Here is a 27,459-nt window from a genome sequence, read left to right on the forward strand (position 1 = left end):
TTGCACTTGGTCATCAGGCAACACAGAAGCAGCCCCCTAGGCAGAATGCGCTGGTCCCACAGGAACTAGTAGTTGTTGGTGACTCTATTGTCAGGGAAACGGGGAACATGCTTTGTAAAAAGGATAGGTGGAATAGGACCAGGGTATGTCTGCCAGGGGCAAAGGTTGATGACGTTGTAGAGCGGATATCATCTTTTAAGGGCACAAAAGGTGATATAGTTGTACACGTTGGCACGAATGATATTAAGAGTAGGAGACCGGCGGAATTACTTAGCAAGTACAGGTCACTGCTGAAAAAAAGCCGTGAATTAGGGTTGAACTTGAAAGTGTCTGCAATTCTGCCCAGACACGATAGGAGGGAGTATATGATGAGAGCCTTGTCGATCAATTCGGCCCTGGAGGGATTGTGCAAGGCTCAAGGGGTAGAATTTTTTTCAGCCTGGACTGTACTTGTTAACAGGAGAGATTGCTTCTACAGGGATGGGATACACTTAAATAGAAAGGGTGCAAGAATTTTTGCTGATGCTGTCGAGGCAGTGTTAGGTGGGTCGGAAAACTGCTAGTTGGGGGGGATACAAGGACTAATAGATTAACAGTAGCCACTGGCAGAGGTGGAAGTGATTCTTGCACTGCTTCTATTGATATGAGCAGAAGTCTGAAAAACAAGATGCAGGATATTTCAGAGACTGCTGGTAGTCATTGCGGTACAAGTAAACACATGGGTTGCGTTAGGGTAGCAAAGAATAGAAACAGGTGCATGTATACCTGCGTGTACACAAATGCTAGGAGTTTGGTAAATAAATTTGATGAATTTGAGGTATTGCTCAAAACATCAAAGGCAGATATTGTTGGGATATCAGAGACGTGGTGTCACACAGATATAAGTAATGCGGAACTGGAATTTGGGGAATACAATGTGTATAGAAAGGATAGACAGGACAGGAGGGGAGGAGGGGTTATGCTATTAATTAAGAAACACATAAAGTCCAAGGAAGTGAAGCCAGTTGACATCGATGGACAGGGCAGTGCCGAATCAGTTTGGTGTGACATAAGCATAGGGAAATCAAAATTGAGAGTAGGAGTGTGCTATAGGCCTAATGACTCTGATGAGTATAATAAGATATTGTACAGGGAAATAGAGTGGGCCAGTAAATCAGAGAGTCTTATAATGGGGGATTTTAATTTCCCAGATATTGACTGGAATTTGTGGGTTGGTCACTCGCACACTAGCAAGGCTTTTGTGGATTTATTGGATGATTGTTTTCTACATCAGCATGTTCGTGAGGCAACAAGAGGGAGCAATACTCTTGATCTGATTATCAGTAGTGAATCTTCGTGCATTAAGAACCTGCAGATAAATGAACCACTAGGTGGCAGTGATCACAGTGTGTTGAAGTGGGATTTACTCAAGGAGGTAACTACCATCAGAGGTAAAGGGAAGGGTTTTTGTTTTCGTAAAGGCGACTATGATGGTCTGAGACAGTATTTAAATTCTGTACAGTGGGACCAACTGATGATGTTACCAACAGCAAACTCTAAATGGGAAGCATTCAAGGAACTAATCTTGGAGGCTACCAGGCTTTACATACCAACTAAGAAATATTGTTCAAGGTTTAGGCCTAAATGGTTGTCAGATGAACTAATGAGACATGTGGCAGAGAAGAAAAATGCATGGGATACATATAAATTAATGGGTGACATGGAAGCCTATGATAGATATAAGTTGGTCTGTAACCAAGTCACAAAGGAGATTAGGCAGGCAAAGGCAGACTACGAAAAATCCTTGGCAAAGGATGCAAAGAAAAACAGAAAAGAGTTCTTTACATACTTGAACTCGAGAAGGAAAGGGATGAATCAGATTGGTCCACTGGATATTGATGGTTCAACAGTTGAGGATCCTGCTCAGGTGGCTAACAATCTAAACGAGTATTTTGCATCTACATTCACGCATGAGGAGTTATTCAGGAAGGAGAATGATGTAGGTAAAGTAAACATTGGCAGTGAGCTGGATGATTTTGTAATAACTGAGAGGAAAGTGGAGGAGAGATTGTTGAGGATAAACATAAAAAAGGCACCTGGGGTGGATGGGATCTATCCAGTTATATTAAAGGAGGCAGCAAAGGAAGTATGCAAACCCCTAGCCATAATTATGAGAGCTTCTTTGGACTCAGGGGAGGTACCCATAGACTGGAGATGTGCAAATGTAACCCCAATTCACAAAGGAGGATCAAAGGCTGACACAAGTAATTATAGACCTGTTAGTTTAACTTCTGTTCCAGGTAAATTAATGGAGGCACTGGTTAAAGAAGCACTGCAGGATCATCTAGACAAGAATTCAGTTATAGCTCAGACGCAGCATGGTTTTGTTAAGGGCAGGTCTTGCCTGACCAATTTGATTGGATACTATGATGTAGTCACAAAAGAACTGGATGCAGGGAATAACTTTGATATTATATATTTGGATCTTAGAAAGGCTTTTGATACTGTTGCACATGGAAGACTGCTGCACAAATTGGAGCAGTGTGGCATTGGAGGCAAATTGCTACTATGGATAAGGGGATGGTTGAGTGGCAGAAGACAGAGAGTGGTAATCAATGGACACTGCTCAACGTGGACTAATGTTATTAGTGGAGTTCCTCAAGGTTCAGTGTTGGGTCCGTTGTTGTTTTCGGTGTTTATGAATGATATTGATGATGGGATATCAAGTTTAATGTCCAAGTTTGCAGATGATACAAAGGTTGGCAGGGTCGTTAAGGACACTACTGACGCTATGCTGCTGCAACAGGATCTGGAAAGGTTGAACAGATGGGCTGAGAGGTGGCAAATGAAGTTTAACATTGACAAATGTAAAGTACTACATATGGGAAACAGTAACCCCAGAGCAACGTATCAACTCTGCGGTACTGCACTGACAGTGGTGGAGAATGAAAAGGACCTGGGGGTAATTGTGCAGGGAGATATGAAGTTCTCTGAGCAGTGCAGACGAGCTGCAAGAGTAGCTCATGGTGTCTTGTCAATGATATACAGGAATTTTTCTAGCAGGGATAAGGAGGTGATTATTCCCTTGTATAAGGCAATGGTTAGGCCACATCTTGAGTACTGTATACAGGTCTGGAGGCCTCATTTCAAGAAGGATGTAGAGCTGCTGGAACGGGTACAGAGAAGGGCAACAAGATTAGTAAATGGAACAAAGGGTTGCTCTTACGAAGAAAGGCTTAAGTTTTGCAAATTACAGAGTCTGGAGACTAGGCACCGGCGAGGTGATCTGATAGAGGTGTATAAGGCCTTGAATGGTTTGAGCATGCTCAATGCCAATGGGATTCTTCATCTTTCTCAGAATAATCACCTCAGAGGGCATAAATTCAAATTGAGGAAGGACGGATGTCGGATAGATGTGCGGAAATTTGCCTTTGGCCAGCGGGTGGTTGGTTGGTGGAACCGACTTCCATCACTTGTTGTTGAAGTTGATAGCCTAAACAAATTTAAAGCTCAACTGGACAGGTATTTCGAACGAACGGAGGGGTGAAATGGGAGTGGGTTTTTTTTTTTTTTTTTTTTTTTTGGCTGATGCTGAATAAGCTTGCTTTCTTGCATCGTATGCCTCTACTAATGCTAATGCTAATGCTGTCAGGAATACTTCCAGAAGTTGAAGAGTTATTGGAATATGTAATATACAGTGTCAAGGAGATCCATCAGAATTACTTCAGTCTCTGAACTTTATAATCATGCCTATCAACTCTGCCTTCTGACAGAAGCATATTACTATTATCTAAGATTTAGATCTACTTATGAAAAAATAATAGATTAACAAAAATGTTTGTACCAAAGATAAACCTTTGTAACAACTATTTGCATTAATACAGTTGTCAATTTAATCTAATTAGCTGAAGTGTTCTAATAAAACTTTGTACTTCTAACTTTAAGACAGCAGTAAATAATCTGCATTTGAAAGGGACTTTCGAATTTATTTTATAGTCTCATATAATTCTGAACTGCCGTTTTGGAAACAAAGCAGTAACTGTCTAAGAAGAGATATTAGACTGCTTTGGGTAAAATCCCTTTAGCACAACACTAGTGTTCATTTATCCCCCCCCCAACAAACACTGAATTCAAATAACAACACAACCAACAAAATATGATCAGTTATTGCTTGATTACATTTTGACGAATAATTTGTTTATATTCATTGCTATATACTTTTGCAAAATTTGAACATGAAATACCTAAACATTGTATTTAGTATCTTTGTGTGATGCACACTAAAGCAATTATGTTGTTTTCTGTAGTTTAACATACAGTGGGGTGATAAAGTCAAGCAGCTGTTGTACTGCTTAATCCATTCAACATTTTCAATCTGTTCCATCCATTACAAAGTAGAGTAGATGACCAATTTTAATCTGGTTGAACATGTGCAACTGAAAGGAATAATTCACCAAAATGGCATTCAGATCTGTATAAATGCTAATGAGACCCAGGATGTGTACTCTCTAGGAGTGCAAGATGGGTATTAATTTCTACTCTAAAGAATATCAGAAGATTACAATAAAAACTGTTACTGCAGTAGCATGTATAATGTGAACATAGAACAATCCTATTCACATATGAGAAAATTCATGATGCAAGGTCATTAAAGTATCAACAAGCATGGCTTTTGAGCCATATTGCAAATTTGATCATTCTTCGGAATAGCCTTCTCGGAGCGTGTACCCAAAAACCCAATTGACTACAGGTGTAGATCATAGAGCTCAGGCAATGCTGCATAAAGACATCCTAATATTGATAAATTCAAATTATTTAATGGTATTTTGTAGCTTGTTATTTACATCCATATCAGACAGTCCATAGAAGTGTGTGGTGCAGGCTGAAAATTTCAGAATAACTTATTGAAGGGAACCCCTCTTCTCCCCACAACCTCCATTGAAGAGGACTTTAGAAATTCCTCCAGTTGTAAACCCAGATCTCTACAAATGAGTGATGTATTATACCAACTAAAATGCCACAAGGACATCCTAATATTGATAGGTTGTTTACATCATATCATTTGATGGTTGAGATGAATGAAATTTTATAAATTTGAAAATGGAAGAACTGTAGTTTCATGTTTTTTTTTTAATTTAAAAGCTTAAAAGTACAAAATTTGTGATTTTTATTTTTTTTCTTTGTGAGCTCCATAGTTAAATAATTCCAACTGTATTATTAAGAAGGTTGTTAGCGATATAAAGAAAATGAAGGAGGAATAAATTTAAAATACTTATGATTAAGAGACAAGAGTAATATAACAGAGTGTGCTTCTTTTTTAATAGACAAGAGTAATATAACAGAGTGTGCTTTTTTTTTTTTTTTTTTTATCATTTCTAATGGGAAATTATAGATAAGAACATTTTTTTCTCATAAGTTTGTTAATTTGTGACAATTTTTATTTTATGGCAAGAGAAATTAAACTTAATTCCAAAGTTACATGGTAACAATAAATATAAAAAAGGGAGAATATGAATACACTGAAACTCAGGAATGCAGGTTTTTTTTTTTTTTTTTTTTTTTGGGGTGGTGGGGGGAGATTGCAGTATGCAATACCAAAATACAGGAAGAACTTTGCTTCAGATGAAGCTTAAAAATATTAAAATTTACTTTCTAAATGAAGCTTGCAGTTTTAACTGGACTTTCCACATTTCCAAAAGTGAGCGATAGACCCAAATTTCACATTCTTTGTTTAAAAAATTGCAGTTTGGCCAATTAGGCTTGTACTCAGTTTATTTCTTTATGGTTTTGAACTTAAGTGTTTAACATATATAGAAATAAAAGTATTAGTGGTTACCATAAGTAAAAGTGATTTACAATGACTAACGATTTGAAATAATCAGGTTTAACCAGTGATAATAAGAATTTTCAAGTGAGTGTCTTAAATTTCTATAAACAATATTGCTTGTGTCCTCATTTGATTGAAATTTCCACACAGTTTTGGTAAATTTAAGGGTAGAAGAAACTTCACATTTCTAGCCTATGCCAGCTTGGTAACTCATAACAAAGATGGATGTATTTTGAACCTTTATATATATATATATATAAAACATAGAAATAAATGATAAAGGACATAGTAAGATGGGAAAGTTATTAACAACAACGTGCCATGCCTAATGGAAGATATGAGAAGAAAAGAATGTTAAGATCCTAATGAATTAAGAAACGCAGTATTTTGGTACATGATCGGGTGTAGTCCCCTGAAATACCTGATCTATGTACCAATTTTTATTTTCATTATTTTCATTTCTATTTATTACTACTTTTTAATATGCATTAATTACCACTTTTTTCTAGCTTTTGTAAATATGATTTGGCTTATCAATTCAGCCAATTTTTCCACTTAATTCATTAGGATCTTAACATTCTTTTCTTCTCATATCTTCCATTAGGCATGGCACGTTGTTGTTAATAACTTTCCCATCTTACTATGTCCTTTATCATTTATTTCTATGTTTTATTTTATAGTTGTATCCTGTTCTGTAACCTTGCGCGTCCAGGTACATCTATTCTCTATTTTCTTTTTCTTTTCCTTTCTTTACCTTTTTCTTCTCCTTTCTTTACCTTTTTCACCTGTTTTATATACTATATATATATATATATATATATATATATATATATATATATATATATATAAAAAACCATATCCAATATAGGTAAGAAGAGCAACAAAAAAAAAGTTTGAACATAAGTTACGAAATATCTGTTTACTGCAAAACACTAGTGAGATTTCTTTTATGACTATATTTTAATGTTTTCACTGCCATTCAGGAGAAGAGTGCAGGAATGCCAGCTGAATCTAATGTTCTTCAGGGTTATAAGTTTGGTAAGTGAGAAAAGATTAAGTCCTCTTACCAAACCTAATCAGACTTTAACAAGAAGTTTCACACAAACAATGCAGCTAGAAATGAAGATGATCCAGATTTAATCATCTGGGCTGATGAAGCCACTTTTAAATTTAATGGTATTGTCAATCACCAACTGGGGTAAAATAAATGCAAGACACATGATGAACCCAGAATGGTGTCCTAAATTATGCAGTGAAACTGCTTCTTGCATTAAAAGAATAATGATCCTAGCACGTACATGTTATTTGTAAAAAAATGAAGGTCAACCTTTATTACTCTTATATATTACTGAGGGGGGGGAGCAGATATGAGAGGTTTTTGTGAAAGATAATATTTCCAATATATGCTGCAACTCTTCTTTTGTATTCACACAAAATTTCAGGTTTTTAACTATTCTTTTCCATTATATAGGACATTGAAATGTGGAAGGAGACTTAAGTTTGCAACTGCTGAGAGTACCTTCATTTAAAGGGAATGACACAGAAAGAAATACAGAAAACATTATGGGCATCTTGTCCTTCATACACCATGGCCAAAAACTTGGTTACAAAATTTAAGTGTCAGTGAGACAGTATTGAAGATGCACCCTGCAGTGGGAGGCCTGTTACTGTGTCAATGCCTGCATATATCTCCTGTGAGTGATATTGTAGTGAATGTTTTAGGAATGAAGGAGATTTCTTTGAGGTGGGTCCCTAAAGCATTGAATGCAGCACAGGAACAGGAAAGACTGAGGTGCTATCATGAGATTATGCAGTGTTTTGAAGCTAATGAGGCTCAGTTTTGGTTCACTCTGGACAAAACATGGGAGCATCACTTCAACCCTGAAACAAAAGAACAATCTAAAAAGTGGAAACATCCTTCTTCTCCCTCTCCTAAAGTTCTGAGTGCAGAAGTTGACTGGGAAAGTCTTGGCATCTGTCTTATGGAATGCAGACAGAGTGATCACAGTTGATTTCTTGGAATGAGATGCTACTATCATTGGCAAGTATCATTCTAACCTACTGAGATGTTTCAACAAGGAACTGACGCTCAAGAGGCATGAGAAATTGGCCAGAGGAGTCATCTTGCATCAAACCAATGTACTGGCACACACACAGAATTTGTGACAAATGCAACACTGTGTGCTCAGGTTTTTACAGCATCTGCCCTGCTCACAAGATTTGGTTTGATCAGACTATTTTCTATTTCCAAATCTCAATACTGACTTAAAAGGACAGAAATCCAGCAGTGACACAATGTGGGATGGATGAAGTCAACAACCAGTTTGAGTCAAAATCTTTTGAATTTCATTTTAATAGGTTATTATTATTGTTATTTGGTTTTTTTAGGAGCATTTTTTTATAGCAACTAAGGCCATATTTCTCCGGGGATATGCGGTGGTCATTCCCTGACCTTTCTGCATCTTCCATATTTGGTGGTCACGGGCTCAAACCCTGGTCTAATCAAGAAGCATGTGCTACGCACTGCTGCTCCTGCCCACCTGGCTACAGAGGTGCCACCATTTTAATGGGTTACAAAAGCTAATGGATTGTGCTAGAAAGAGCACTGACTTAAGGGGGGAACATTTTTGAAAAATAAACTGGTTTTTCACAACTTTCCCTTGTATAGTTGCTATACTTTACTATAGCGACAGATGTGTGACATTACTAAAACTTATGAACAAAGGAAACACTAAAACATGTTATGGTAAGATGCAATTCTGCTCCCACATACCAACCCAACCTAAAAGTGAAATAAGCCAAATAAAATATAATAATAATTCCAAAAAAAAAAAAAAAAAAAAAAAAAGAAAAGAAAAGAAAAAAAAGCAGCACTCACCTCTGGCAGCTGAAATGCTTGATCCCTGCCCCATGGAGACACATTGATGAAGACACTTCGCGTCTGCAATTCTGCCCAAACACGATAGGAGGGGCTATATGCTGAAAGCTTTGTGGGAACCTGTAAGGCTCTAGGGGGGAAATTTTTTTTTTTTTATCAGTGTGGCCCCACATTTATAGGTAGAAGGAATCTATTTTGTAGGGATGGTATTCATTTGAACAACAGGTGATGAAAGGATTTTTGTCAGTATCATTGAGGAGAGCCTAAGGGTAATGATATGGGTCAAAGTAATGCTTGCACTCACCTCATGAACTCTTGTTGCCACAACAGCCGATGTTGATAAAGTGTTCTGAGGGTAGCAAAGTTTCAAATGAGGGGGAAAGATAAAGCTTGTGATACACAACCAAATAACTTCAAGGGGTGTGTCAGGGTAGTAAACTATAGAAGATTACTTAATCTCAACTCTGTCTATAGTAATGTCAGGAGTGTTGTCAATAACATGGCTGAATTTGAACTCCTGGTTAGGACAACTAATGCTGATATCATAGGGCAAACAGAAATGTGGTGCCACCCGGAAATGGTTGAACACAAGTTTCATTACGGTATGTATAACATCTTTAGGGAATATAGAAGGGGTGGAGGAGTCATGCTTCTTATCAAAAGCATGCCTGAGCATGAAAGGAGCTTTTTTGTTGAGTCTGAAGCTTTTTTGTTTGCTGGAAGCAAAGGAATAATGAAAGTGGGAATAATCTACATACCAGAATATGATGACAGTCATCCCATGCAGATGGAATGGGCAGGCAAGCATGAATGTCATATTATGGGCGACTTTAATCTACCTCAGAATGATTGGAATAAGCAGGGGGGGAACTCACCATGGGGAAAACTTTTTAAAATAAACTAGATGATTATAATTGGTACCAGCATGCTAGAGAAAGTATTAGGGGTGAGAACATTCTTGACCTCACCATTACTAACAAATCAGATGACATCACAAGGCTTAAGTACACGAACCATTGTCAGGAAATGATCGTGCAATTGTCAGTTGGAAAATTAAGAAAGATGCTGCAATAATTAAAGGCATGGGTTTTAACTTCAGAAGAGGAATCTTTGACAGTTTCAGATGCTATATGGCATCTGTGAACTGGGAGGATTGCCGAGGGATGGAGAATATATTTGAATTATGGAACACTTTTAAAGCAAAAATTACAGAAGCCATAAATGCATACATACCTCTAAGAAAATACTGCAAGAGGAGGATGTCAAAATGGATGACTGCGGAGCTCACTGGCCAAAAAAGAGCAGAAAAAGACAGCATAGGACAGATAAAGAGCAATGAAAAGTACTGCAGCCTACAGCAGGTACAAGTTGATCTGTAAGAGTATCACAAATAAAGTCATTGAGGCTAATGCTGCTTAAGAGAAAGCATTGGCTAAGAGAGCAAAGAATGGGGACAAGGAATTTTTCATGTATGTGAATACAAGGAAGAAAAAAGCTAATCAGATTAGACCCTTGTGCACAACCAAGCTGACTGTGGATGAATTGAACATATACTTTGCATCTGTCTTTACTAACGAAATACCCTTCATGCTGATAAGAGGCTGAACCATACAAAATTAATAATGTCACAATTTCAGATGATTGTTTATTAGAAAAACTTTTGAGCATAAAGGCAGGTAAGGCTCCCACATACCCTGTAGTTTTGAGGGATAGTGCGAGGGTGTGTATCGAACCATTGTTAATTATAAGGTCTCCTTTGGCTTGGAGAAGTGCCACCGTATCACCAATACATAAAAGCAGATTTAAGAGTGAAGTTAGCAACTACAGACTGGTTAGTCTGACTTCAGTGGTAGGAAAAATCTTAGAGACAATGATTAATAGTAGATAGATATTGCATTCTGAAGGACACACAATGTGGCTTTAAGGGTAAATCATGCTTAACTAACTTAGTAGGCTATTTTGACACAGTTACTCATAAGCTGGATTTAAGGAATAATTTCAACATAGTTTATTTGAATTTTAGCAAAGCATTTGACTCGGTCCCTCATGAGAGGTTACTGTATTAACTTGAACAAGTTTGAATTACTGGTAAGGTTCTAAGATGGATTGCTGAAGGGCAGAAGGTTTTGGTAAATGGATATTCTTCACATTGTAACATCAGGAGTCAGCTCCCTCAAGAATCAGTTCTTGGACCACTGCTGTTTCTCATTTTCTTAAATGAGATCGACAAAGGGATAGAAGGCATAATGTAAAGATTAGCAGAGTTGTTAATGATCGGTACCAAGCAGCACTCTTTCAGGATGACTTGAACAGACTTCAAAGAAAATATAGCTGCTACATCAGAGAAATGGCAGATATGTTTTAATGCTGCTAAATGCAAGGTCTTACACTTGGGGAATAGCAAACTCCAACTAAATTATATACTTGGTGGGGTTGAATTAAAAACTGGGGAAGAGGAAAGGGATCTACGAGTTAGAATGCAGGTTGGTATGAAGTTTTCTGAACAGTGTAAACAGGCAGCCAGGGCAGCCTATGGTGTCCTAAAATGACTTATCGAACATTATCCTGAAGAGATAGGGGTAATCTCACTGTATAAGGCAATTGTAAGGCCATATTTGGAATACTGTGTTCAAGTATGGAGATGTCATCTGAAAAGAGACATTGAGCTTCGTGAAAGGGTCCAAAAATGGGCAACTCAAATGGTAAGATCAGCAGAAGGACAATCAAACGAGGAAAGATTGATTATGTGGACTACAGAGCTTGGAAACCAGGTACCTCAGAGGTAACCTGATCGAGGTTTACAAGGTTCTGAGAGGAATTAATAAAATGAATGAAGGTTGAATTATCACTGTTATTAAGAATTCCAGAAGGGGGCATAAATTAAAATTACATGGCTTGAAGTTTAGATTAGACTGTAGAATGTTTTCTTTTAGCCAGTGAGTCATTGATTTTTGGAACAGGTAACCGAGGCTGACAGTTTGAATAAATTCAAAGGTCAGCTGGATACTTACCTGTGTGAGGAGGAAAGCATAGAATGTGTTTTCTCATCTACTTGGGTTCCCCCTCCTCCAGTGCAGCAAAAGCTGGTGGCTTCCTTGCACTATATGGCAAATACTATTACATGCCCACCCACTAAACTTTCCAAAGAAAAGAGAACCACTTGTTCCCCCCCCTCTCATTTTATTTTAAAGTTGGCTAGGTAATAGAAACAGAATCGCACCTAAGACTAGCCTTAAAAAGACACAAAGAATTTGCCACCACATTTTTAATATGGTTTAGTGTTTCTTTGTTCATAAGTTTTTATGTACTGCCCTGCAGTTAATATCCAGACTCCTCCGTTGATATCTGTCACATCCTACTCAAGTGCCAGACAACTATAAATATGCTTGCAGGCCTTCAAGTAGGCAGTAGTACAATTGTGAATATAAGATGCTATGATTGATAAAGTTAACACACTTTCAGTGCAGAATGATAATAAGGTGGCACTGACAATTTGATGGCACTGAAGATCCCTCAGTCAACAATTGGGACATGTCTGGTACCAGTCATGCAGCCATCCCTAAGCCACTAACCACCTCAACTAATGCCAGATACTGTCTAGCCTGGTGTAAGTTCCCACCAAGAATTTGCTGGGGCAAGAAAAAGGCAGACCAATGGGAAAAAAACTGTGCTTTCGAGTGCCAATCCGCAATACATGGTCATGCCTGGGTGTGGTGGATGCCTAGAGGAAGCCTGCTGAACTGTATTATCCCAATAACGAAGTGTGACAGAGACAGCATTATGATCTGTGGCTGTTTTTCATGGTTTTGGCCTGGGAACATTGTTTTTTTTTTTTTTTTTTTAAATAAAACTATGAATGCTGAGTCTCTCTAGACATCACCTAAATTGTGGCAGCACATTAGGGAAGACCCATACCTGCATCAGCAGGGCAGTGCTCCATGTCATATTACTCACATTGTGACTGGCTGGTTTGATGATAAGTACTGAAAAGTTGTACTAGCCAGCCCAGAGCCCTGACCTCATCCTACAGAGAACTTCTGGGATGAATTGGATAATCATATGCATTGTGAGGAGAAATTGCCTAAAAAAATAGAGCTGAACTGGTGACTGCTTCCTTGCACTTTCTTGCTTCAAAAGCTGAATGGCAGAAAATATCAGAGGACATTTACAAAAAACTGCCGGAGAGTGTTCCCTCAAGACTAAAGGCTGTCGTAAATGCTTTCAGCACACAGTATTAGTTTTGCTATAAATAAAGGTTATTTGTAGATATGCAGATATCTGGATATTAATGTTGGGTAGTGTATATATATATTGTAAGAAAAAAATATATATACATGCTTTACTTGGACTGTTTTCTTTTATTTTATAGGTGATAAAATAATTGATGTGCAGTGCTACTACATGACAGGAACTTGGTCAGACTTACCCAGCCAGCACTACCAAAAAGGGGGAAAAAAAGTGCTGCCGGGAAACTGTAAACATCAGTTGCCAAGATCTTGAAGAACTGAACTACCAACATGCTTAGCATTCTCAGTTACATGGAACAGTATAAAATGTGAGAAAGGGAAGTTCTGGAAGACCTTGCACCTCAACTAATGATGAAATTGTTCAGTGTTATAAGTTTATATGACCAATCTCTAAGAAAGTCTGTTGGACAATATTCTTTTGAAAATGATGTATATCACTGTCCGCCAAGCAAAGCTTTTTTTTTTTTTTGGTGCCCGTAGAAGTCTATGAATAATGAAGGCCTATGCATGTACATATAAGATTATAAGCTCATGAGGTAAATTAGTGCTATCTGTGTGCTAAATCTTTGTGAGAGAGACAGCAGTTATAATCACCATCCTCGCCATACCAGGTGGAAAACAATCTGGAAAAAGTTCAAGGTTGAATCTAGTCAATGATGCAAGGAATGTTTTGGGCTTTTTTCACTTTGTGGCTAACTTAGTCAATGTCAAGTGAGGAGGTCAAGGTCTTATTCCCCAAAGACCAAGGTTTTTTGTCCAGTAAAGGAGAAACTGACCAGAGAACACACAAGCATAGATGAAATAATTCTTGAGCGGCCCTAATATGATTTTTTTTATGAGAGCTTTTGAAGCAGTAGTTTACTTTCTGATGGGATGTAGTGAGGGAATACTGCTTACCAGTTGTTATTATAGTAAGCTTGCTAGAACACAGCATGACTATGCATAAAGTGTGGGCTATTCTATCATATTGCAATATTGCTTTTTTTTTTTTTCTCTTTTGTGGTTTGTTGCACTTGGAGTTCTTCTCGGCACTAATTTTGTTACTTTTTGTCCCAGACTGAGTGGTTTGTCCCACCCCTACTCTCTCAAATGTGTCTGTGGGCATTAAAAAGGTTAGGGGCCACTAGTGTATATGATGTTCTGCAGAGTGCAAGTGCAAACCATACATGCCGAGACAGCTTTATATTATCAATGATATCCAGATTTTCAAATTGAATTTTGTAAGTTGCTGTTTCAATATGTTTAATGGAAGTGAATCTTTCCCTGATTTAATGTAGTGAATTTTTAAACTTAACTGTATTGCCAATGAGCACAATTTTGTGTGTACTAGGAACAGAAAAATCCACACACATCAGTAGAGTAAACTGCAAAGGCTATTGAAAGAGCAATTTTTCTTTGTGGAAACTATCAACATGATTGTATTCTACCATATTAACAAACACACATGAGAAATTTTCTCAAATGTTCTTTTTCCTTGGAAGATGGGTTAGACAAAGGGGACATGTGGATCTCTTACCATAATGCTAATACAATTATAAAGCGTTTAAGGCTGAAGCCTCAAGCTATGGAAAAGTCTAGACTATGTATAGGTATAGTGCGAAAGCATCAATAATACATTGGCTATGTATTATTGATGCTTTCACACTATACCTATACATGCTACTACAATTTTAATTGTGAAGAACTAAAGAAGAACCTGTGTGATATGACATTATTTCAGTAAGAATAGTGCAAAATATATTCTGTTGTACATTTTTGTCAATGATGCACTAATATTCATTTGAAAACTTTAAACATTTGTGATTTTAAGATTGACAGTACAACGGGCTATAATTATTTACACACTGTTATGCAGATACACTATATTGTACACAGTGGTCTCTCACAGTTTTTAAATTCTGTTCAGTGGGACCAACTGCAAATTCTAAATAAGAAAGCATTCAGGGAATTAATTGTAGAAGCTATTAGATTTTTATGAGATACTGTCCAAGGCTTAGACCAAAATCGATGTCAGATAACTAATTAGACTAGTGGCAGAAAAGAAAAAGGATGAGTATAAATTATCGGGGAATACAGTAAGTATAAACTAATCAAGTCATGAAGGGAGTTAGGCAAGCTAAGACAGATGAGAAGTCTCTGGCAAGGAAAAGTAACAAAAACTTCTTCACTTATGTTAACACTATAAGGAAAGGGATGAATCACACTGGTCAACTAGATATAAATGGTATAACTGCTGATGATCCTGTTCAGGCTGCTGGCAAACTGAATAGATATTTTGCATTCATAAAATTTCTCTTCTACTTACTGATAATAAAAATATGATAATAAAATTTACTGATTAATAAATAGAAGAAATTTAATTTTTAAAATTTTTTAAACAAGAGAAGATAAAATTAACTAATAGGAAGTAATCTGACATTTGCTTCTCTTTTTTATTGTTTAAACTGTTTTCACATATTTTTGTTCTAATTTTCATTTTTAAATACAAAATGAAAATATCCATACAGTGTAGAAAAACAGTATAACACTTAACTGCCATTTAAAAGCAAATAATCAAATTTCTAGGAAGAGGTTCATGCACAGCCCACGTATGTTTATTTTATATATACAAATAAATGTTGCAATCTCTTTGTTTGCCCTTTATAGCAAGTTGACACTCAACTATCCATTAAGTAAAATGATGCTGTAAAAGTGCAAAATTAATAATGGGGGGGGGGGGGGGGAGAAACAATGTTACCATCCTGAATAAGGTAAACGTTGCAAGTGATCACAATGGTAAGATGCACACTTGATATAAATGTACAAAAAGAAAGGAAAAAACTGACTCAAATAAATAATATGAAGGTATTTGAGATGACAGAAGAGGAAAAAAAGCAGTATTTACTGGAACTTGTAAACAAGTTGGGGCGTCTGCAGATTTTTCAGGACAAAGATATCAACGAGGAATACAACAACTTGCTGAAAGTGATAAAGCCCAAGAAACCTGTAGGTAAAAGGAAATCTAAAGAAGAAAACATTAGTTAAGAAACACTTGTCGTGATAAATCAAAGATGACAAATAAAGAGCAAGATAAACCGACAAGGACAAAATTGAGTATACCAAGTTATGCAAAGACATTAGAAAGAGACTCAGAGAGGACATAAGAAGATTTAACACAAGAAAAGTAAAACAAGCATTAAGGAAAAACAAAGGACTTAAATCAGCAGTCAGAAGCAGTAATACAGAAAGACAAATGATACTGAATCTGAAGAATAGTGATGACTTATAGATAACAGAGAGGGCATAATTCAAAATAGCAGAAGACTACTATAGAGAATTATACAAGGAGCGAGGGAATGATGCCAGAAGTGGGAAAGATGGATCACAAAATAGCAACATATACGACATAACCATTATCCTTCCTGATGAGGTAGAACATGCATAGAAGAAAATGAAGAATCAAAGCGCCCCAGGTGAAGATGAAGTTACTGTAGAGTTATTAAAATTGGGAGGAAGAGACATGATACAAACTGGCAAGACTCTTCACAAAATACATTAGGAAAGGCATGATCCCTAAAGAGTGAAATAATGCAGTCATAATTTTGCTACATAAGAAAGGAGACAAATCAGAAATTGGAAATTATAGACCAATTAGCTTGTTGTTCGCAAAGAGTCATCACTAACAAATCAGAAAGAATACTTGATGAGAATCAACCAAAAGAGCAAGCTGGCTTTATGATAGGATTCTCAACTATGGATCACCTTCACATAACATCACAGCTAATAGAGAAAGCAAATGAAGATAAAACACCATTATGCCTGGCATTTGACTCCATAAAGCACAAGGCAATGTTTCGGGCACTGGAAGGATGAGGCATAGACACTCCATACATTATGATTTTGAAGAAAATATATGAGAATGCTACCTCCTTTATTAGACTAGACAAAGAAAGGAGTTCAACAAGGAGATGCAATATCTCCAAAGTTGTTTACTGCTGCCCTTAAGGAAGCTTTCAGAAAGTTGGACTGGTTGCAGAAAGGAGTCAATGTGAATGGAAAGTATCTTACGATTTGCAGATGACATTGTGATCGTAAGCCATGTTCCCGAAGAATTAGAAGAGTTTCTTAATCAGTTATGCAGAGTTAGTAAGGATTTCGGACTAAAGATGAATATAATTGTCAGAAGTCCAGTTAAAACAAAAGTAATGATGAACAGGTATGCCACAGAAAGGGATATAATCGTTGAAGGAGTAGAAATTAAAAAGGTGGATTCATATACTTATCTTGGCCAAGTCATTAGTCGTAACAGTGATAAGGCACCTCTGTAGCCAGGTGGGAAGGAGCAGCAGTGCGTAGCACACGCTTCTTGATTAGACCGGGGTTCAAGCCTGTCACCACCAAATATGGAGGATGCGGAAAGGTCAAGGAATGACCACCGCATATCGTGGAGCAATATGGCCTTAGTTGCTAATGCTCCCAAAAAAAAACCAAATAACAAACAAGTAACAGTGATAAATGGCTGGAAGTCAAGAGAAGAATAAATTTCGGATGGATAGCATTCAGAAAATATAGTCACATACTGAGGAGCAATAAACCAATTTGTCTCAAACATAAAATAATGTATACTCCCCACCAAGACTTATGAAAAGTGAAACTTGGGCACGCACCAAAAGAATAGAAGAGAAGCTGAAAACTACAAAGTGAAGACTGGAATGAATTATATTAGGATTCAGACCATAAGAAGAGAAGCACATGTATTAGGCAGCAAACTCAAGTAAAGGACATTCTTATCTAAACTAAAGAACTAAAATGGTCTTGGGCAGGACACATGGCTTGAAGACATGATGACAGATGGACAAAGAAAATAACAGAGCGGTACCCAAAAGGAGGTAAAGAAAACCCGCAAGACAACAACAGAGATGGACAGATCAAATTCAAGAGTTTGTGGGTAGTAAATGGCCATCCATTTACTACCCACAAACAGAAGAAACTGGAAAGTTGCTGGAGAGGCCTTCATCCTGCAGTGGATTGAAAAATGGCTGATAATGATGATGAATATAAACATTTTCTTAAAATTTTTCTTTGTTTTCATATTTGTGTCCTATTACTACTGAGTTCACATGTGTGTTGCTGAACTGTGAATAAATCCTTGTTTTTATGAAGTAACACTTGGAAATACAGCCACTCCACAACTCACTTTGCATTCCGTGGAACTCTACGTAAGGCGAATTTTACCTAAGTCAGAATTTCCCTAAATGCAGCACTCAACTATGCATGCTGAATTTGATTGAGCAAAAAATAAATGTTCAACAAATATGTAAATAGAATTATTTATTCCATTTTTTTATCTCATGCGCAGGAAAAATGACAAAAATGTAAAAAAATTACAAAAAGAGAGAGGAGACAGCATAATGTCAGCAAGTTTTACCTTTTGAACATCGTTGCCAGAATTAACTCTTCAGCTGACAATTACGCCGCTGTGGAGATTTAGAAGGGATTTTTTCCCAACACATCACAAAATTTCTCTGCAGCTGCAGAATCGGCACTGGCAACTTCACTGCTTACTTTAATGTTTCAGAAACCGGTGCAATGTTTGAACCTATTAACCACCCATTGCTTGAATGGCCATTGGAATCAGGGGCACTTACTTCTGAATCTGATTTTCCATCTTCGATATAGCACCTGAATGCTGTTTTGTGATCGCCGTTGATCTTAAATGTGTTGATCCTTTTACACAAGCACATTCCCTTAAAATAGTATTCACTGTTTAAGCAGCGAAACTAATTATTTGCAATAGATGACAAACTTTGTCCTGCTTCGTACTTCTTAATTAATCATCTTCATTTCTAAATCAATTTTGTTTTGTTTCCTAGCACTGCCAGCATTTGCACGTTCCGTTGTTCCCTTCACCATTGTAATAAGTAAATAGGAATGAAGAGAAGATTCTGAAAATTTATTTATGTTTCTTATATGATTGAAGATTTCAGTGAAGGGGAACACATTTCATCATAATAATGTAAAAACCCACAGAATGCCAGTTATTGGGATTATTGCAACTGCAATAAGATTGAGTTTACTACCCATTTAAAATAGATTGCACTAAGAGAAAAGCCCAATAAACCAGAAAGTGCAAATTGTTTTTATTGTTGTGACCTCCAGAAATATTCTTTAGAAAAATATCAACAAAGCTGTTCAAAATTGATTCTTATAACGGAACATATGGTAATGATGAAAGGATATTGCTCCATTATAAAAATGACTTTTTAAAGGATTAAATAGCTTAGTTATATAGCAAAAATTTTCCGAGGTCTTGGAACAAATTACCTAAAAAAAAGAAAAAGTGTTATTGGGTTCACATTACGATATTTTCAAGATACCTCCATTTATTCCTACAGGATGCAAAATACATTTCTATGATTTTTGCACTGGCCAGCAAAAACTTACATAAAGTTGAATTTTCGTAAGCCGGAGAGTGCCTGCATTTAAAACTTGGATTACCTCATTCACCTATTTTAGTCTGAACTGGTGAATGTGTGCGCTGTGTGTGTGTGCGTGCGCAATAATTGCGAGGAGAAAAGGTGCCCGAAAAAAATTTTTACATTAGTGCTTCTAGTTTCAACCTCTCCTTAAAATTGAAATTTGAGTATATTAATTTAATGAATGCATGCAACTATACACATTCCAATTTATTTTAATAAATTCATGACTTTTTCAAAGCTGCAGCAATTAGTGGGGTTGCATAATTAAAGAGGAAAATTATAGCAACTTCTGTTTAAAATTCATAATACAAAACCAACTGTAAAACTGATACTTTATTAAAAAAATAAGAATGATATAGTGAAAACCCAATTAAAATTAAACTGGTAATAAAATAAAATACACTGTTTATACAATAAAAATAAAATAAACCATATAAATTGTACAATAAATTAAAACAGAATAAAAGTGATAAAAACACAACTGTAGCTTTCAAAGGAATCCATTTCCTTTATGAACAGTAATACCTGCAGGATCACGGTTCACAGCAGTCGGAACCATTCATCCCGTCCAAGAATCACAGTTTCGAAGAGGGGATGAATATGAATTCCCATCTCTATTAATAGTGTTCCACTCAGAACAGCAAATCTGCAAATTCTCGAATCATTTGCGGCTCCAAAATCTATGCGACCAGTCGAATAACAGCATCAGGAGAGAATTGGTGGTTCTTCTCCCAAAAATGTCTGGCCACAGCAGATTTCCATTAATATATTCACCCAACATAACACAATACGGGTTTGTATATAACCCCACTTGTACCATCTATAGGTATGGGATCCTTTGGCAAATTGTAAGTTTAAATGTCCACTTTACTGCAGCTATAAAAATAATGTAAACGAAGTGTATTTAGAATAATTTTAATTGAGAAATTCAGAAGGAAGAAGCTAAAATCAAGAAAGGTTAAACAGAAATATAAATAAGGAATACATGAATGAGCAATACAGATTTTAGTTGGTTAGAGATATCTCTGAGTGCCATTTCGATTGATGTTCACATTAAACTACGATCTTGAAATATTTCGAGATAGCTTTTGGCAAACCTTTGACACAACTGTGTGCAACCTTTGCCCTGGCAGTTGCACACAGCAAGTCTGGCATTCACGTAATACTCGAGCGATTCACTCAGTTAGGCCTGGAGTGTAGGGAATGTATGCGGTAGCAATGGGAGCAAACAGCTCTCTATGTCCATGCCCCGCTTCCCGGACGTATTTATCCAAGATTCTCTAGGGGTACCCACATTTCCTGAGATCTGCTGTCATGTGTTTAAACTCTTCTTTTCTATCCTTGGAGGTGCTACAATAGCACCCAACCCTATCCAATAAGGCCCTAACAACACTATTCTTGTGATGGTTGGCTTGTGCCATATTATATCGTGTATATTGGCCCCGGCACATGGGTTTTCTATACAACTAGTTTTCACTCTGGGCCTTCCCTATGAACCAACATATCGAAGAAAAGGAGGGTACCATTCATCTGTGAGCCGTGATCCTGCAGATTTTTTAAGGATGTACTATAGCATGTTAAGTATTACTGATGATAAAAGAGGTGGATGCCTTTGAAAGCTACAGTTGTGTTTATATCGCTTTTATTTCTTGATTTATATCATGTTTTATTTTCTTGTACAATTTATGCTTTATTTTTATTGTATAAACAGTGTATTTTATTTTATTACCAGTTTAATTTTAATCTGGTTTTCACTATACCATTCTTATTTTTTAATAAAGTATCTTAATAAAGTTTTATGGTTGGTGCAGTTATTATGAATTTGAACATTCCCAACCCCAGAGGCCTGTTTGAAGAAATCTGTTTAGAATGTTAATCTATATATATATATATATATATATATATATATATGCTCTTACTTCAGTAAATTCTCTTTTCTAGATAACTTAGTTATTCTACCACACTAGCAAATCTTGCTGTTAAAGTCAAAAAATTAACTTACTTCAATAATCCGAGAAGGAAACCATAGAATTTTTGAATGGCATTATGGAGCAACTTTTCTTCAGCCACACGCTTTAGTAATTCCTTAAATCCTTTCTTACTGTGGGTTTGACTTAGTGATGCTTCCACTACATTCCACACTGAATTAGGCACTGGACCCAATAAACCTGGAACTTCAAGCAGTAGGCCATCATTTAAAATATTATATATTGACGGACAAAGGTTATGGGCAACAAGTTCACTAACTTGGGATACTTCATAGACATTTTCCAACTTATCCTAAAAAAAAAAAAAAAACTTGCTTTATGAAATTAAGTTTTAGATTCAGTTCATAAAAAAGCTGCACATTCAGTACAAGTTATTATATATAGGGTGTTGGTGAAGCATGTGCTGAAGTATAAAAAAATTAAATCATAATAAATGTGTATAATAAATAAATAATAAATCATAATAGTTTTGAATGGTAAAAAAATAATAAAGCAAATGCATACCTAGTATGAATAAACATTTTATTGAATAAACAAATGCACTATGCCACATAGTGCCATAGCATGCTAACTGACTACTGCTGAATTCTCAGTTATGGAAGGCCAAATTTACATTATAAATGTGAATCAAGAGATAAAAACTATTTTGGAACGATGAAAGACATTCGTAACAACTTGCTAACAATCATTAATACACCAACTAATAACATACACCAACAATAAATAATGTACTCTACCTTCTGGCAGTATGTCAGCATAAATAGCACAGATCTACAAACTGAAACTTGGAGAATAGGATTTCTGTTCTAATATGTTACTTTCCCTGTATGTGCTATGCTAATTTAAAAACTGGCATTTTTTTTTTTTTTTAATATTATGTATAAGGATTTTCTGCTAATTAGGAAAAAAAAATTTTTTTTTTTTTTAAAATAAAGTGGACAACAATCAATTAAAATTAAGAAAATAAGCAATATTAATACACAATTTCTTGGAATAAATTCTAGTGCTTCTGTTTGCAAATGAATGTTTTGCAGTTTTGCTTTTACTGCTGGACTGAAAAGGAAATGTAATGTGTAAACTGATATCTTCTTTCCATCTTGATGGAATAATTTACCTCACTGATGCAACCAAGATTTTATATAAAAAAGAAGGCTGTGGGAGTGCTTGAATTAAACCTTCAAGATCATGTTACAATCTAATTTTTGAAATTTATTGAACATATTTTCAATACTTTCATAACTGATATTCTTGCTCCCTAAACTGTAGGCAACATTTCTGAGGCCAGTCCATGCTTGTGTTCAACTGTGGTTATCATTCCTGTTAACTTTCATGGATCTGCAGCCCAACAGAAGTAGGGTCCTTACTTATGAACAGGCACATGAGGCGCTAGCCTCTGGCTTCACTATAGAGGGGGCCCTCATAATCTCAATTTTTTTCACACCCTGATCCAAACTAGGACCCGCTTGTACCTACCATGTAAACAGAGACAGGTGAAATTTATTGAAAATGTGGATGACTCTTTCTGCAAAACTACAGACCCATTTCCAGGATAAAGTAAAATCACTCTCTCCTAGTTCTCTAATAGGGTGCTTACAGTAGAACACGGGTTGACCATATTATATATTGTTTGTGTCGGGAATGTGCTGTAATCTTTTTCACTGGCTATGGACACAAGAAAGAAGTTGACCAGCACAATTTCTCGGTACAGTATATGGGAGAGGTGGATTAAGAGCTAATCCCTTTAGCTCTTAATTCGTGCTTTCTACAGCAACAGCCCTACTGGCTAAAGGCCAGCCTGCGTGGGTAGCACAGTGGTATTGTTACCTTCCTCTCCATACCAGGTGAAAAAGGCCAGGGTTTGAATCCTGTCGAAGATGCAAGGAACTTTTAAAGGCTTTTTTCACTTCGTGGCTGTTAGTCGGTCTCAAGCGTAGATAGCAAGGTCCCCCCCCTCCCACACCCGAACCTGGTCTTTTTGTCCAGCAAAGCTGGCAAATCAACCAGAAAACAATTTACAGACCTCCATATACATGGGTAGATGAAATAACTTTCCAGGTGATCCATAAATAGGTTTTTTTTTTTTTTTTATTGGCTAAAGGCCAGAGGTGTGAACAAATGTGTACCCAGGCTCTGCCACCTTAAAAACAATTTTTAAGGTGACAGTGACCCAGCTCTCTCGAAAGCCATTCGTTATATGGAAATTTTATTCATTCTATGGAAACTATTTTAATTGGACCACCAATAGATTTGAGAATCTATATAAGCTGCAATCTGAAAAATTTTAAATTTAGTTTAATTTTGATGTGTAAAGTTAAAGTGCGATAAGTAAGAGTGCAAACATTGAAATAAATTTAGGTACGCATCTATATCTTTGAAAGTAGTGTTGTAGTTATAAGAGCAAATTTAAAAATCATACCTATCTACTTTGTTATCTACTGTGGCTGTGGCATACATTTCCTTTCTTGAAAGCTTTTTGGTTTCTCGCTCTTAAAATATCAATTGATTCAAGTGTACATACTTATTTAATTTTTTATATTGAATCAATATCATTATCAGGTATATCACTCAATCTCTTTTGAATTAAAAATTTAAAATTGTCAATAAACAACAAATTAAATGAAGCAGTAATTAAAACAATGATTATATCAATATTTAAAAATACATTAATCATAATAGCTGCAAATTTTTATAAGAAATGAAAAACACCAATTTTCTTTCTTTAAAATTATTTCTTTAAATGAACTTTGAACAGATTGCTAGAAGTAATATTAATTAATTATAACTTATTTGGCAAAAATGGTTTTCCGCTTTAATATCTTTATTTTTTATAATAATATAACAGAACACCCATTACAAAAATATAAGGTGCCTCCGTAGCCAGGTGGGTAGGAGCAGCAGTGCGTAGCACACGCTTCTTGATTAGACCAGGGTTTGAGCCCGTGACCACCAAATACGGAGGATGCAGAAAGGTCAGGGAATGACCACCACATATCCCCGGAGCAATATGGCCTTAGTTGCTAATGCTCCTAAAAACCAAATAACAAACAAAACAAAAATATAATGAATAACTCCATAAATTAGTTTCCCCTCGACCACTCAATTATGAAAAGAAGAATCGAACCAGGAGCAGCAAAACAAGAGGCAAAAATGAAAAATGAAAAAGAAAAAAAAAAAACAAATAAACCAAAGAAATGCCATCATTTTTTTTTTCCTTTACTGCCAGATCTTCAAATAACAATGGATAAAAAGAAACCTCAAAAGAACTCAAAATTTCAGCACCACCAGTTGATGCAAGCAAGAATTTTGAAATAACGGTGGAACAGGTAGACCAAATTTCTGAAGGAAATATGGGAGGACAAGAAGATAGCATATGCTGGAATACAGATCTATTAGCCACACATGACCAACTTGAAAAAAATAAAGAACAAGCACAAAGGCAAGAAATCGTGTAAATCAAACTACCGATATTAATTCATGTAAAGGTACGACACCTCAAATATTTTGGTAGAATTGAAAGTAAAAACCAAGTACACTATAGGAATATTCAAGAATCAATTTTTACTGTGAGATAACTAATCACAAAACTAATGGAACCAAAGAAAAGAATATACAGTTAATTTTTTGTGACACTAGTATGTCGGTGTATTGCTTCATTTGCAAATTATTTTCAACCTCATTAAATAAATTTATAACTAGATTCAACAACTGGAAAAATGTATGCAGAGCTTTGACAGAACACAAGTGCTCAAAGGATCATATCTAATGTATATTGGATAGGGTAGATGCCCACGAGGAAATTAATATGAGGGGCCCATCAAGCTCTCAGCTGCCCGACTAAACACCAGAGCTCACTCCTCTGCATTAGGCAACAGAGCAGAAATCTCCAAGGAAGAATGCGTTAGTCCCACAGAGCTAGTTATTGTCAGTGACTATTGTCGGGGAGACAGGGATTATATTATGCAAAAAGAATAGGTGAAACAGGAATAGGGTATGTCTGCCAGGAGAAAAAGTTGATGATGTTGTAGGGCAGATGTCATCTTTTAAGGACACAAAAGGTGATATTGTTGTAAATGTTGGCACTAATGATCTTAAGAGTAAGAGATTTGCAGATTTACTTAACAAGTACAGGTCAATGTTGAAAAAAAAGTCTTGTGTCAGGATTAAATTTGGAAGTGTCTGCAATTCTGCCCAGACACGATAGGAGGGAGTATATGGTGAGAGCCTTTCAATCAATTCGGCCCTGGAGAGATTGTACAAGGCTCAAGGGGTAGAATTTTTTTTAGCGTGGTCTGTGCTTGCTAACAGCAGAGACTGCTTCTACAGGGATGGAATACACTTAAATAGTAATGGTGCAATAATATCTGCTGATGCTACGGCAGTGTAAGGGGGGAGTTGGAAAACTACTAGTGTTGGGTGGGGGGATTCACAGACTAATAGTTGGCTACTGTTAATCTTAAAAGATTAACAGTAGCCAACAGGCAGAGGCAAAAGTGATTATTGCACTGCTTCTATTGGAATGAGCAGCAGCCTGGAAAGCAAGTTGCTGGGAGTCATGAAACAAGTAAATATGTGCACTGTGTTAGGGTAACTAAGAGAGAGAGAACAGGTGCATGTATACTTGCAAGTACACCAATGCTCGAAGTATAGTAAACAAATCTGATTAATTTGAAGTGGTAATCAAGACATGAAGGCAGATATTGTTGGGATATCAGAGATGTGGTGTCACACAGATATATAAGCAGTGCAGAATTGGAATTTGAGGAGTAAAATGTTTACAGAAAAGATAAGACAGGATAGGAAGGGAGGAGTGTTTATGCTGTTAGTTAAGAAACGCAAAATTTAAGGAAGTGCATCCAGTTGACATGGGTGGACAGTGTGGTGTGACATTAGCAAGGGAAAATAAGAGTAGGAATGTGTTATAGGCCTAATGACTGTGATGAGTACAACAAACAATTGTGCAGAGAAAGAGTTGGCCAGTAAATCAGAATTGTCTTCTAATGGGAGATTTTAACTTTCCAGATATTGAATGGAACTTGTGGATTGGTCACTCGCATGCTACCAAGACTTTTGTGGATTTAATGGAGGATTGTTTTCTAGAGGAGCAACCAAAGGGAGTAATACTCTAATCTGATTATCATCAGTGACTATTCATGTATTACGAATTTGCAGATAAAGGAACCACTAGGTGACAGTGATCACAGTGTACTGATGTGGGATTTACTTAAAGATGTAACTATCGTCAAGGGTAAAGGGAAGGATTTTTGTTTACCTAAAAGGTGGCTACGGTGGTCTCAGGCAGTTTTTGAGTTCTATACAGTGGGATCCTGATGATGTTAAAAACAGCAAATTCTAAATGGGAAGTCTTCAAGGAATTAATCTTGGAAGCTACTAGGTTTTTCATACCAATTAAGAAAACTAAGAAATACTGTTCATGATTTAGAAATGGATGTCAGATGAACTATTGAGGCTCGTGGAAAAGATTAAAAATGTGTGTGATGAATATAAATTAACAGGTGACACTGAGGCTATGGCAGATATAAACTAGTCTGTAATCAGGTCAAAAAGGAGGTTAGGCAAGCAAAGGCTGATTACAAGAATTCCATGGCAAAGGATGCAAATAAAAACAACTTCTTTAATTATGTAAACTCTAGAAGGAAGGGGATGAATCAGATTGATGTTGTTGGTTTAGCTGTTGATGATCCTGCTCAGATAGCTGACAAACTGAATGAGTATTTTGTGTCTACATTCACACAGGAGGAATTCTGTAAGGAAGGGGAGGACAGAAGTTTACTAAACCCTAAACTTCTAAATGATTTTGTAATAACAGAGAGCAAAGTGGAAGAGCAATTGTTGAAGTTAAACATAAAAAAGGCACCTGGGGCAGATGGAGTCTATCCAGTTATATTGAAGGAGGCAGCGAGGGGAGTAAGCAAACCATTAGCCATAATTATGAGAGCATCCTTAGATTCAGGGGAGGTCCCCATGGACTGGAGATGTGCAAACGTATCCCCAATTCACAAAGGGTGACAAATAATTATAGACCTGTTAGTTTAATTTCTATTCCGGGAAAAATAATGGAATT

The 27,459-nt window shown here is 36.4% G+C and overlaps 1 protein-coding gene across 2 annotated transcripts in view; it reads right to left on the reverse strand.

Moving 5' to 3' along the window:
- Nucleotides 1-27,459, reverse strand: part of LOC150081630 (uncharacterized) — a 158,818-nt gene that overhangs the window by 23,458 nt on the left and 107,901 nt on the right. For both annotated transcript variants that reach the window (XM_090380572.1, XM_090380571.1), the window contains exon 6: nt 21,392-21,669. In XM_090380572.1, the coding sequence (XP_090236698.1) occupies nt 21,392-21,669 (278 nt within the window). The remainder of the gene's footprint in view (nt 1-21,391; nt 21,670-27,459) is intronic.

The sequence above is a fragment of the Mastigoproctus giganteus genome, chromosome 8 (genome assembly GCF_048544385.1).
Source record: "Mastigoproctus giganteus isolate SK-2022 chromosome 8, ASM4854438v1, whole genome shotgun sequence".
Taxonomy (NCBI): Eukaryota; Metazoa; Arthropoda; class Arachnida; order Uropygi; family Thelyphonidae; genus Mastigoproctus; species Mastigoproctus giganteus.